Consider the following 14,861-nt stretch of genomic DNA (forward strand, 5'->3'; position numbering starts at 1 on the left):
TCCTTTTTAAGAGGGGAAGTCATGTATGACAAGAGTTCACGGGTGAGGTTGCAGGGGTGGGGACGTGGGGCCGGGGGTGGGCCGGCGGGACGAGACGGGGATAAGTGTGTACTTTTGAAGATGAAGCAGATGGATTAGCGTGATCTGAGCCCCTTGCCTCCTTTCCTCCCCTCTCTCTTTCTCCAGGTGGAGCGAGCAGACGCCCGGGCGGACTGAAGAAGAGGCCGACAGAAGTGAGAAGGCGGGGAGGGGAGTTTGGGCGTAAATCCGTGCGGAATCCCAACCAGAGGAGGGGAAAAAAGGGTGCGATAATCCAGTGGTGAGCCTCTTGAAGAGAGCGTCGTTGGTCGAAGGGGAGGGAGTCGGGATACCCAGCATGCCGGCAGCATGGAACGGGTGAGGGAGCAGCGGCCTTTCTGCTCGCTGTCCAAGAGCCAGAGAGACAGAGAGAGATACTGCGAGAGAGACAAGGATCGGGAGCGCCGCTACACCGCCTCCTCGGCCGACCGGGAGGAGGGAGCCTGCCGCGTACCCACGCAGAAATCCTACAGCTCCAGTGAAACCCTGCAGGCCTTTGACCATGACCCCACACGGATGCTGTTCGGAGGAAGAGTCAAGGAGATGGTCCACAAGGAGAGTCCAGAGTACAGCAGGCCAGGTTAGCAGGAGCACATTTTTCTGCCGTTTTTTTTAATTTCACAGATTAATCTCCTTTATGTGAGCTAAGTGTGGTGGTTATTGAGGCTGACAAGGATAAGACTCTTCAATTTACCTTTAAAGCCCACATTATGAGTTTGGTAACCTTGGCTACAAAAAAGTTTGACGAACAGTCAAAATGAATGTTAATTTAGGAATTTACCGTTTTCTTTCCCCTCTGAAGAGGAAATGTTCTAAATGTTCTAAATATGACAAAGAGCAAAATCCTTATATCCTCTGATACTCAACGATGTGAGACATCATTAGTGGATACAGGGATTTTGCTGTTTGTTTACCACGTCTTTGCATTTTTATCTGCCACTAATACTCACCAGGTTCAACCAGGAATAATTCTGCAATGACAGATAGTTGCTAAACACAATTAAATGACGTCAAACACGTTGACATATACAATTTAGTTTTATTTTTTCCCAGACTTTCCCAGAAAGCTCACATGGGAGGGTGGGGTGCAGTGGGCCACTTCCACGTTCACACCCTGCTGCACCATGTTAAAATAATAAGGGAGAATGCTCAGTAAATAACCTTGTCCTTTAATTGGCAGGGTTAGAAACTGCTCTAATTTCAGTAATTTAAAGAAACTTTGAGCAGTTTGTGCTGTTTTATTGCACTCCTTTGGCTCATAAGATTGCAATTAGAAAATCTATCCATTACGCCGTTACATTTTCTTGCTGCTAATTGGTGCCCATTTCAGAATTAATGGGATTATGATGAAGTTGTGGGAATAATGATATTGTTCTTCATTCTTTCTTTTTTTAAATCTGAGCATTTAATGTCAAAGTCTGATTCTTACATCACAGTAGTGCCAGAATCAATGCTGTTCATCTGGTAGAAAAAGAATATAAATGAGCGTAGATTCTATATCCACTCACTGTGTGTGTGTGTGTGTGTGTGTGTGTGTGTGTGTGTGTGTGTGTGTGTGTGTGTGTGTGTGTGTGTGTGAGTGTGATGGGGTATGAAAATGACTATCTAATGATCATTTTAAATAATATTGATTTTAATGTGAAGAAATCTATTTTTTCCAGCATTTGAACAATTATAGACTTCTTCATGCCACATACATTTACTTTGAAAGGGAACCATTTCCACCATTTCCAACAGCACACAATACATTACAAAGGGACACGAGGGAACATGGAAAACCCACTCTCTCTCTCTCTCTCTCTCTCTCTCTCTCTGTCACCTCATACTGCCATGGAACATGTTGTTTTATGTGAGATCATCATGAGCATATTTTACATAAGGTGGTATTTATTTGTTTAATCGTATAACATTGTTGACACGTCTGACCTTGAAATCCTTAAGAATCATTTTTGATAAACAGCATTGCAGTACCAATTATTCTGTTGTGTAAGTAAATGCATGTTGTTGTTTGCAGATGAGCTTATTAAAAATACATTTTATATATATATTTATATATGTGTGTATATATATATATATATATACACACACACACACACACACACACACACTGAAGGAAGGAAGGTTTTTAACTTAAATAATTTCAATGTCAGGGTGATCAAATTTCTAATTATTTTTGAGATGGACTATCAGTGTTATGCTGACCAGATTGCAGGATAAATATATAACACATGGATGACTAGGTTTTAAATGACAGATATGCAGTGAGTCATACACAAGAATATTTTCTTATTAGCCTTGGAGCTCCCTAATGAGGTCAACATGAGGTATTTGTGTTCATTGGCAATATTCCTGCGTCTTAAATTTAATTCATTCATTTTGCAGATGCTGCAGGGTCTTCAAAGGCTTTGTAGGTTATTATTTTTGATTTCCAGTGAAAACCAGAAACTCAAGTAAATGAAGACAAACAGACTTATTGTGATGAATTATTTTGAAATGTTCTCCAAGATAGTTTGTGAAAACAATAGATAATGATAATAATAAGAATAATTGCTCCTTTTTCATTTGCGTAGTTGGACACAAGAAGCTTGATTTTAAGGTGTTTTTTTTTTTGTTTTTTTTTGCATTGTCGAATCAAAGTGGGTCACCTTAAAAAGCACAACTTACAAAATGTCGTTTGAACTTCTCTGATTTACAATCCATTAAAGAGCTTTTCAGCATCTCGATAAGTCGATGAGTATGGGAGGGCATTGTTGGGTCTTTAATTCAACAATTACCCCTCCCCCACTCCACCCTGCTCTTAGGTTAAGTGTTTTTTTAAGTAGCCCTGCTCTTGGCCATTAACTGTGTTGTTGATTGGTTTGTTAACTTTACAACTTCTGTCATTCACAGGGCAGACGTTTTCGCTGAGGCAACTGGGAATCTGTGAGCCGTCGGCTCGCAGGGCCTTGGCGCTCTGCCCCGAGACGGGCCTCTCCCACCCGCTCAGCAGCTACTCCAGAGGACCGGTCGCTACCGAAAACCATGAACCTGTATCACCGGAACGTACCATGACTCTCTGGGGGACGGGGGCAAACAGTGGGCAGGATTCGTGCCTCTCCAGTCGCTCCAACTCGGCACTCACGCTCACTGACACGGAAATGGACAATAAATCAGACAATGAGATGGGTGAGTAGGGCACGCTCTTCCTTCTCTTACCTTGAAATGCTTATTTGTTCGCGGATCACGCCTTTCCTCGCTTTCCAAAAGGGGGAGGAATCAGAATGTGGGACGAGGCGGGGGTAGGTCGAATAATGGTCGGCGCCTGCAGACGAGGCCCTGATTGGTGGAAGGAAGTGGAAGCGTGATTGGTGGGGCCCGTGTATCTGGAGAGGTTTTTTGCAGCTGCCTTTCTTTGGATCAAAGGCGTGATTCCTCGCCGCATGCGGGAAAAAAAAGGAATGTGGCTCCTCCGATTGAGTAGTTCCTAGTCACCTGGTTCCCTTCTCCACGGGAAGCAAAGGAGTTTGATAAAGTTTCCCCATGGGCCAGTGTATAATCAAAGATAGCTTTGTGTGCCTCTCTCTGAGATTTTGCTTAGAAATTCTGCAGTGGTTGACTGGGCATGCACAATGGCTGATTAAATGGGTACCGTGGTTTGAAGTGCAAATTCGATCATGCTGGAAACCTGAGACAGAGGATTGAGGTTCTGTGTTTGAAGGGGGGGGGGGGGTCTTTGTTGCATCAAATGGCTGTAGTGCACGTGAGGTAGCTGCATATTATTGTTAAATTTACACTTTTTAAAAGATGTTCTTGCTTGTTTTTGTTGCCATTGCCATTGAAGGGTTCGTTTGGTTCGTTTGGAAAATCCTTGACATCTCTTGCGATCTACTTAAAATGGCATGTAGTGCCTGTTTTTCACCAGTTTTCTTCTTCCAAGTCAGAGATGTGTTCTTTCATCCTCCCTGCTTCGTATGTTTTAGTGCACGGCTCTAATGCCCCCCCGATGTTGAGTGTTCCCGACATCGTACGTCATTCATCATCATCATGGTGCGAGCCATCACCATTAAAACACATTGAATGTAAAGCTCTAATTATTTTAAGGAAGTGATGGTCTCGAAGAGTGGCAGGCAGTTAAAATAATTAGGGTTGATTACACTGGCAAGAACATTAAATAGAGGGTAAAAAAGGAAAATGTCTTGTGTTCATGTGCTATCAATTTTTATTCCGAAAACATTGGCTGGAGTCTGACATTTCAGACAAGTCATTTTCTTAATGGTGGTATTCATCACAGTGAGCTTGTCTCCTCAAGGGGGGCTGAGCAAGTATTTTACCTTTTTTTTTTTCTTTTTCTTTTTTCCTGAAAATGCCATCAGAATCCAAAGCCGTGTATTTGTTCTAGTGTCTGGCCTTTTGCTATCGCCCGATGCACTGTGTACGTTTCTGAGTCACTAAAAGCTCACCCTAACCGCAGAGGTGCCGGTAAACATAACCCTCGACTCCAGTCCTATTTGTTGCCGTATGGGCCGAGCACCAAGCCGCTGCTCTGTTCTTCAGGACAACGCCGCGCCGAGCTTCAATAGGTTCTCTATTGAGCTACGATTGCACCTGCCCCCCACCACTTAAACTGCATGAGCACACACACACACACACACACACACACACACACACACACACACACACACACACCACCTCTGGAGTTTCTGTCGGAAATCGTCTCAAGAAGCTGCTGCTGATTGGCTCTAGTTAGCACAACGTCCCACTGAGACTTTATCTAACTCGCTATTGTCTCAATTAGTTTCTATTATAGGTAAAATAAACAGTACCTGCTCCAGCTTAATCCCAGGTGCCAGGCTTTTCTTTTTTTAATCCCACAAAAGTAAAAACATCTAAGAGGTAATTTGTGTATCTGCACGTACGTTTGCTCTTTGTTCTTTTAAGTGCACCTCATTTTAATATGCTGATTATGTACAGTAGAGAGAACAATGTGAGTCATGGGGTGATTTAAAATTCTGTCTACTATTTTTGGAGTCCTTTTTTTTGGGGATCCGGAAGCAAAAGGAGAACCCTTCCTGCTGTTTCACATCTATAGATCCTGGTCTCCTTTTTGTTTTTTCCTTTTGTCAGGAGGCATTGCACTTTTGACTTTCACTACTTAATGAAGCAGCCAAGAGAAATGACCCGTCCAAAGGTTTCCATCAACTGAATATGCATGCAGAGGCTCCGACAAGGGGCCGTTCAGCCCCACTTATTCATAAATGAACTTAATATTTCATTCTAATTCGCTCTGTTCAACAGAGTGTTCGACACAGACAAGTACCAAAGCCTCAGCGCATTCACAGCAGAGTGCGGCATCTGCAAGTGTTAACCTTCGTGATTCAAGAATAAAAAAGGGAAGAAGACGCAAGAGCATCTTGTGGAGTGCAGCCACAGAGGCAGAATGAGAGTGATGATACATTTGCATGTGTGTGTGTGTGTGTGTGTGTGTGTGTATATATATATATATACAGTATATATATATATAGTATTGCATATTATATATCACATTAATTTGTCAGATTTTTTTAAAATAAAGAAGTAGGGAAAAGAAGCAAATCAGCTTTCATTGATTTGTTTTTTAAGATAATCCCCTGCCAGTGATAGAATTCCTTGAAAACAAAGTTGATTGATGAAAATGTCCATTTTATTGGTTTTCTAGTTGTAAGAATGTCCATGCAATCCTCAGCAGTCCATGCATACCTCAATAAATGAGACCATGCTGTTTACATATATAGTATTGACTTTATGAACACACATCATTGCTTGCTTTGACCAAAGAAACAAAACAGAGATCCTTGTCCCTTCAATATACGTATATATTTACAATTTATTTCACGTAAATTTATCTAAAAGCACATTACCTTGACATGGGGAAAATTCACGTAATTTGAAAAAAAATAATTAGTACATTTTTAAATGTATACATGTTAACAGTGATACATTTGTACATAAAAATAATAAAATAATAATTTTACTTTATTCTTTCCCCTGCAGAATTTTTTTAATTCCTACCTTTCCTGAATCTGGCAGTGACGTGTGTGTGTGTGTGTGTGTGTGTGTGTGTGTGTGTGTGTGTGTGTGTGTTGTGTGTGTGTGTGTGTGTGTGTGTGTGTGTGTGTGTGTGTGTGTGTGTGTGTGTGTGTGTGTGTGTGTGTGTATAGGCTATATATATATACCCACACACATTTACATATGCTCACTTACTGTTTCTTGTTACATTAGCGCTGTGACATGTAGCAGCTGTGTTGGAACTTCAAGACCGTAGGGAGTGTAACTCTGCTATAAGTGGCACCCTGATTAAAAAAAAAATAAATACAAATTATTAGGAGGAAAAAAAAGTTAGGAAACAAAGGCCCCATTCCCAAAGCAACATTATAATAAAGTAAATTATTGTAATTCAAAAATTCCATCTGCAATATGTGAAACTCATTTATATGCAGTTGTACAATTTATTGAAATCACCAGCGTTTATTTTTTTTAATTATTCAAATTTAGCAAATACGTTGGCTTTGGTGCGTGTGAAATATTCCTGCATTTTACGGAGGATAGAAATTAGCTGCTTTTCAAAACAATTACAGATGGAAAATGCCAAGGTCACATTATCAAACCGCGGAACGGGTTTGATAATGTGACCTCGGTCTTGACTGAAGCTTTACTGTCGCTGTAAAGGTCAGCATGTGGGACACGTGTTGTCCTTGGTTGTTTGAGTCCCTCGCAGGCAAGCAGCTGTCATTGAAATGTGGAATGTGTTTAAATGCCTTGGAAAATGATACATTGATAATAGAACTAACCACCACCATTCTTGTTAACTTGTATTTTCACATGCTCTGTAATAGATTGAATTTTGTCCACCCAGCATGGTTTAAAATGCCTTTTACATTGAAGATTTAAAGCCTCAAACTGCGTGAGAACTCATCTTTAGCGGCAGCACAAGGCCAGTCCTTATGACAAACACTGACTGAAGGCGATCAATTTTAATGAGGACACAAAATCTCCTCATGTGTAAAAAAAAAAAAAAAAAAAAAAACGTATCACTTTGCGCACAAAGCCAACCGTGGTGCAAAATCTTCCAACCGGGGCCGCCATTCTGCTGCTTACCTGGCCACTATAGCGCTGCAATGTATTTTTAATATTCAAAATGAAATTATTATCGTGAAGATTCAAGCGTTGTCGTGATATAAATATTCATCTTTCAAGTCCATTAGTTGGTGTAGCTGTTGAGTGAAAGTGAACACGGAGAAAGTTGTTTGGTCTTTTTTTTTTCTCCCCTCCCTACCCTAATGTTGACTGTGCTGCCTTCAGAATCAATATTATACCCCTCATAAAACATGAATGACTGCACGGATCAGAAACAGAGCTGGCCCAGTTGAGTTGTATTCCTAATAGGGTGTGAAAAAGCTCGCACTGACTTGTTAGGTACTGCAGCTACAGCACTGCAGTACATCGTGGCAGACAGCCCTCTCCGGCTGCATAAACCGTCACACATGGGGTTTATTGTTTGGCGGAGGGGAGCTTCCACTCTGCTGACCCCCCGGAGAAATGCGATGGCCTGTCATCCTTTTGTTAAAGAAGCATCGCTTGCTCCGGCCTGCACCATCCTATCAAAAGTCATTTATGAGCTTAAATAAAAAGGGTTTTAATGGAGGACCGAATTCATTAAATGATTCTCCGGTAAACAGTGTCAGCCACAACGGGAAAATCATTTAAATTTGTAAAAAAAAAAAGTCACAGGTCCACGCTTCAGTCGTGCATGTTTTAACAGTTGAAGACGGCCCACGGATTCCTTGCGTGAACGGTGCCAGCAAAAGGTTAATTAAATCAGTAAAGGAGTCACAGCAAAGTGTGCTGTAGCACAGCGAGCACCAAAGGCTTTTTGGGTGGGAGTATGAAAGCGTATCAGACACCCTCTAACATGCTTCCCTGTCTGCACGTACCCGTGTTCTCTCACTCTGCATCTCACACACACACACACACACACATATGCTCGGATCTCACTTTTTTGTTTTTCTCGCACCGTCTCTCCGCAAAATACGATAAGATTTCAAGTAAAAGTGCAGACATCCGCGCTGCCATATACAAGCACACGGGACGTCACGGCGACGAAGGTGACACGCCATCTGTCAAACTCCCGTCTCAGATCGGCGCCTCATGTTGTGACAGTGGAATCAGCCCATTGATCGTCGCAGGCAGAAATCCTCCCTCGCCACTTTCATAATTCAATATGGCACAAGCCGACGACCACAAAAAGAATAAATAACATCAGAGAGGGTTTTTTTTTTTTTTCCCCTGGTCAAAAGGGCTGACCATCTGTGATGTTTTTTTTTTTTTTTTAAGAACTCTCCAAGACTGGCAGGGAAAACAGTTTCATCATTTGTTAATGGGAGCCGGGGAAGGTGTCTGAGCTTCATCTCGTGGCTCGTCAAAAGAGGAGGCGCGCTTTGATTGCCATCATTTATTGTCATCACTTCTCTGCCTGCTTCCGCTGTCACCAGTTAAGTGCTCACATTGTTAGTGCTCAGGGTGACAGGGGATGCGGGATGTGGCGGGGAGATGTGCTGAGATGTCATGGCAGGTGTCGTGCTCATCAGTGTTGTGAACGTATTTTAGTTTTTTCGCCTACTTGGGAGTGGGCTGCGGAGAAGCTTGGAGCGGGTCACCACCGCCGCTCCCCTGCGGAGCAAAGGTCGGCGACATTTGAACCCACGTCAAAGCAAATGACAGACTGACCGCCGATATCGGAGTTTCGATTCGTCCTTTTTTTGCCGCGGATCGACACCCACGATGCATTGCATGTGTTCTGTCCTCTGCGTGTGCAGACGCGTCCTCGTGAACACATTCACACACCAGCAACACATTGTGCAACACTATGGACTCACACCACAGCCACCCCCCACAGAGTGGATGATCTGATTAGACTTTGGAGTGTCTTGCCGAATAAATTTGCATGTTAAGAAGGGAAAGCAGATCTTCTTGAAACTACTATATCCCTTTTTATACGTGAGTTCCTACTTGTTTCAACCATGTGATATAGAACTATTTGGTACTTCATGCATTAATTATCATAAATAACGGGCAGAACTTATGTGATGATCATTTTTTATTTGGATATTGTGCTATATCAGTATAAAAAAATATTTACAGGGTTCAAAGTAGGGATGCTATTTTCGCCAATGGTTCTATTAACATCAGAGAATTGTGATAAATGTCAATTGCAACTTCTCTGAGCCAAAAGTGATGTCTTCAACTGTTCAAAATCCAATACCCCAAATATATTCAAAACAAGCAGAAAGTCTCACACCTGAGAAGCTGACACCAACAACTGTTTGGATCTTTTTGCACCATAAATTACTCAAATGATTTCAATCCCAATCAAAATATTTAGCCTGATTAATTTTCCGTACTCCCAGTAATGGATTAATCAACTGATTGTTCCAGCTTCAGTCCGCTTACAAAACAGTCGATAGAGGATATGGAGGAGAGCTTTGTCTGAAATTTCCGGCCAATGGCAGGCTTACACGCATGGTCTACGTCCTGTGAGTCATAGTGGTACATCGCCTGCAGAGAACACAGTAACTTCACTCCATCCAACATCTATTTTCTGTCACCTTATCATTTAGTAGCAACATTTTCCCTCTCCAGCTAAAGATCCACCCAGTTCTGCCGAGCGTCACTGACAACACTGTCTTAGGCCGCACTTGGATCGGTCTAATCACTGGCGGGTGCCAGACTGCAGGACATGTTATTACGATTAGGAATTACTCTGCAGTTGTCAATTACGAGGGCCACTATTTATCGTCCTCAAGAGAAAATGGCTCATTTCACTTCATTATACAGCCTAATTGAGTGATTGTATTACCATGCAATACGGAAATAGTCAGGAAGCCATTTTTTACTCTATGAATATCAATGGCAGCAATGGATTAGTATGTTGGTCCAATTGTGTTGTTCATAATTACATGTATTACTGGCGTCCCCTCGGCAACCGCGAATGTTTTCTAGAATCCCAGCTCCTTCTCTAGTCTCCTGAGATGAGTTGCACTGAATGCGTGTAAAGTGGATGATCAGAACGCTCAAAGTCAAGCGAGTAAAAAAAAAAGAAAGAAAGTAATGTAAAGTAAAAGATCTTGAGCGGTGAAAAGACAGACAGAAATTGAGAAGTCAGAATATACTGTACTTACTATCTAGGTCTTTTTTTCTCCCTTCATATTGGACAAAATAGATTTTCTCTCTTTTCCTGGAGTGCCGCTGAGCGTTCAGACGTCGTCCCCGGACGAACACCAACACACCAATCTGTTTGGTTTCATGTCTCCTTCCTTTCACCAGCTCCTTTCTCTCCCCTATCTTGGGACGCGAGAATATTTGTTACATCTATTGTCACGCTGCTGTGGCTTTGACCTTTGCGCTCCTCAGTATTGGATGTTTGCAATCAAAAAGTTGGAAGTCAAGCTGATTGTTGTGCTGCGGTCTCATCTGAATGTAGAAGACGTCTGTTTTTGCGTGTCCCCGTACTCGTTTGACGATCTTATGTCACGTTGGCTTGTCTGTCCTGTAAATAGCGGGTTGAAAAAAAAGGTCTTATGTGCATTTGTTTCCGTGGATTACAGAAAGCTACGAAACCAGTTGCACCTAAACAATTAAACTAGTGTTGTAAATTAACTTTTTCTTCCCTCCAGCCTAAATGGTGTTTAGGCTGGTCTCTAAATGGTCTTTTTTTTATTTAGTTTTATCAGCCATTATTTTGTAATGGGACTTTTGTGTTTAATTGACTTTTGTGTAACATTTATCTATCTTTGGAAAAAATAAAATCCAAATCAACAAACTCAATGAAGAAATTTAAATTTATGCACTTATGTTTATCCATTTTTAATTCACCCTCTTCCTCACAACACACACACACACACACACACACACACACACAAGAGGATACACAAGGTGAAACTTTTGGCTGACAGCTCTTGCATAGTCTTTGAAGTATAGCAACACTGTAACATGATCTGGCTGCACCTCTCTGGAAGCGCCACTAGGGCTCCTCGATTGACTTGATTATTGTCAAATTCACCCTTTATTTTACCCGCCAACATGGCTGGTAGGCCCCCCATTAAAACTAATATAAACAGTTTTATTTACATTTTTCTTAATTAATAGTAAATCCAAATTGAAACCGCATTAATAACAATAATACCACTTTTAAACTGACCAATTAAATGACCATGAATAATAACGAAAATATGTGCCAAAATGTATCGTTTTAATTGTATTGATCTGGTTCCCTTTTCCAGACACAATTAAAAGCACATTTGAACCACAAATCATACAAATCATATTTCATTGGCAGTGGAAGTGTGTTAGCGGCTTCGCGCACAAATGAATGTTTCATTAACAGGCCTTGAATTCAGGATTTCAAGGGGTTTTCGTCATGTGAACGTTTCATCTCGCTCTAACATCGCCACAAATCAAAGGGTTTCCATCTCAATTTACTTTTGCTGTATTAAATACTCCCCTCAAGTTAATAAGGTGAAAGATGTCGGTGGACACTTGTACACAGCCTGACCCCTGCAGTGTGTTTCCTGTAGAGTTTTAAATATATATCAAGGTTTTGATCTTCACATGGGATGGAGATGGGGATTTTTCTTCCCAAAATGCCACTGAGCTGTGTTTAATGAAGTTACGCTATTGTAACCCTAGTTTTATAAGCACAGGCACAGCTGGACTCTATGGGTAATACCGTCTTCCAATCTTTGTATAAGCATAACCACCCAATAAGGATGTGCCTACCCAAATATGTGCAGACCCCACAGAGAAGTAGGGGGCCCCAGCCAACTCAGGTAGAACACACTTGACCTGGGGAGAGCTGTGGCCTCACACTGCTGGGGATAAAAGACCAGCAGCAGACACCTTGCACTCCACATTCCCAGGGGAGCACAGAACATGTTGGTGTATAATCATGACCAGGGGAGTCAGGTGCAGAACAGCTGGCATGCACCCTCTTCACCAGTTCTGCGTTGTCCCAGCGAGCACAGACCATGCCAGTAGGCACGTCGTAGAGAAACATGTAGCAGACAGCAGGCTCTGCTGCCTTATTGACTCTAGGATCAACACGTTACGCACATCCTGATTGGCCAGCTGCACTCGGGCACATTTTCAATGAGCGAAAGTTTCTTTGTGATTGGAGAAGAGTATTACCCATTGACTGCATTAGAGCAGAACAGTCGATATGCTCACCTGAGTTGTTATTAGATTATCAGGAAGCCCTAAGAGAAGCAAGCTAGAGTGAGCAGCAGCGGATCTGCTTGTCAATGTTGTTATTGCCCTAGAGCTCCCCTCTCAGGGTAAACGCAGGTTTCCTACCTTACTGGGGGAGGCTGTCGGGGGTTTATGCAGCCTTGGAAAGACGTGCAGACATTACCAGTACTCTCAGCACCTCTGCACATTTTAAGGTAAAAGTTATTTATTTAACCTCTATTTCTTATGGTCAATACAACACAAATATATCCATTTATATATAATATTTATATATGTATGTGCAACTCATTTTGTTTTTACTTTTTACATTATTTATTGACTCATTTTTGCCTTTTCATTTTATTCCATGTACTATTTTGTAGATGGATGCCAAGAGCACTCCCTAGCATCCATGAGAGTTGCACCATTCACCCTAACCCAATTTAAAATGCAGAGGCTTTTCAAAAATAAAAACGTGTCCACTTGTGAGTACGGACCTGTGTGTGTATTGATCAGATTTTATTTCCCTTTAAAGACATTACAGACGGTACCTTTGCCACACAGATAAAACAACAATTAAGAGTGGCATTAAAAAAAATGGCTATAAAATTGTGTCTAGACGCCTTATTGCCGACGTGGTGAATTTTGCGGCTTAAGCATATTAGGATGAGTTTGATTGTACCGATACTTGAGGATTTATTTTTAACGTTTCATTTAAGTAGGTGAGCTAATATGCTGCTCACCCAGAAAAAAGGACACAGAACCACGGAATGAACAGTAAGTGGGCTGCTGATAAGACGTCCTGTCAGCTCAGTTTCTGTCACTCTTTAGTTATGGCCACTGAACTATGAGAGAAATGGCCTAAAATAATCTCACTCATTGATATTTGCATGAAATCTTGGCAGTTCTCCTCACATCATATCACCTTGTAAGCTGTTTAGGCGATGGGATTTTCAATATATAAGCCTAATGTCCCCCCTCAATTCATCTTAAAATACTTTATACGTTGCAATCAAATAGATCGGTTGTCCTTAAGTTGAATATTTTTGCGTATTAGAGGGAAAAAAGACGGCTTGCTAAAAGACACCCTTAAGGCTATGCAGAAGTACCTCAAGGGGAGATAGGAAAGAGGGTGATGGCACAATGAAATGTAAAGGCACACGGATAGAGAGAAAGAGGGAGACTCAGACAGCTCCACACACTTCTTTCGCTGAAGGGAGAAAGGTCAGTATCCAGAGGAGGAAATGGTGAGCCATTGTTATGATTGATCACACGGCAAGGTCCTAGGAGGACGCAGTGTCACTTTCATTGTCAAACTCATTATACCACAGAAGAAGATTCCCCCTCCCCTGCTCTCATGTCCTTCCTCCTCAGCAGTCATATGAAGAAACCCTTCCACTGCACGCCGAGACGAGTCGGGCACGTTGACGCGCAGAAAGCCAAGTGAAATGTGCTGAACACACACAATATTCTCAGTCGCTACACTATATGCTATAGTGGGGGAATGCATAATTCTGCAGCTGAAAATGCAGGGGAGAAAAAAAAAAGAGAAAAGCGTTCTAAATAAGTGGCTTACTTGCAATATTAGCAATATTAACAATCAAATTACACATACGACTGCCAAATCAATTAAAATATAACAAAATTGATGTCTTGTAGCCAAAGGCGACTTGCGAGAGGTTTGGAAGGATATTCTGGTCCTGATTAAAAATGAATGGTATCAGAATACATAAAGCTTTCTGGCCAAGCGCCCGGAGCAAAGCATCCTGAAACTGTGGTCACTTCAGAGGCAGGGGAGAGGCATTAGGTATCCGGGGCTGTGAAGGGATGCTCAAGTAACAGACTGTTCTCAGTTCAATTCATCTAATCACCAATGCAAACCTAAGCACTTTGCAGATATGGATTTGAGGCCAACGATTGATATTGTATACCATGTAAACTGATTCATGCACAAAGAGAGAAAACATATTCTCTTGCAAAAGGGGCCCCTTCTCCGTATCCTGCCTCGACCTATCCGAGCCGGGGCCTTTTATCTCGGCTGAACAAAACCCCACGCCAATAAACAGAACATGAAACAGAATCCTTAATTTAGTCGACAGAATCTTATTTTAACTCAAAATGCTCCTCTCGATGTTGCAGTCTCAGCCCTGGAATAGCCTTGATTGTGGTTTGCGTAATAACATTACTGATGAATCAGTATGTCATGTTGCTTGACATCAGCCATTTGTGATTTGAGAATACCCGATTGAATTAGGGCTGATTTAGTGGGCCAAACATAATGCAAAAATTTCAAGTAAAACTCACTTGAAACAAATATTGACTACAGAAAGAAAGAACTAAAATGCTGATCTTTGCCACTTTATCATTTAGAGTTGTTAAAGACAATGAGCGGTTGTATCCCAGCTTCAAGACACTCCTTGTTTTGGATTGTTTTGCCTCGATGGTATTGATCCTACCTAAAGGCTTCCAAGAGAGGTGAGGGACGTCTCTGCCAAGAGTAGAGGTCACTCAGATAAATTGGCCGGGTTGGCTTTTAGCAGCTTCAG

The 14,861-nt window shown here is 41.8% G+C and overlaps 1 protein-coding gene across 3 annotated transcripts in view; it reads left to right on the top strand.

The window, feature by feature from the left end:
* The first annotated feature begins 342 nt into the window (after positions 1 to 342).
* LOC311013815 (teneurin-3) overlaps positions 343 to 14,861 on the top strand; it is a 126,700-nt gene continuing 112,181 nt past the window's right edge. For all 3 annotated transcript variants that reach the window (XM_084010035.1, XM_084010036.1, XM_084010037.1), the window contains exons 1-2: positions 343 to 658; positions 2,968 to 3,243. In XM_084010035.1, the coding sequence (XP_083866161.1) occupies positions 388 to 658; positions 2,968 to 3,243 (547 nt within the window). In that variant the 5' untranslated portion in view covers positions 343 to 387. The remainder of the gene's footprint in view (positions 659 to 2,967; positions 3,244 to 14,861) is intronic.

The sequence above is a fragment of the Eutrigla gurnardus genome (assembly GCF_963514095.1).
Source record: "Eutrigla gurnardus genome assembly, chromosome: 5".
Classification (NCBI taxonomy): Eukaryota; Metazoa; Chordata; class Actinopteri; order Perciformes; family Triglidae; genus Eutrigla; species Eutrigla gurnardus.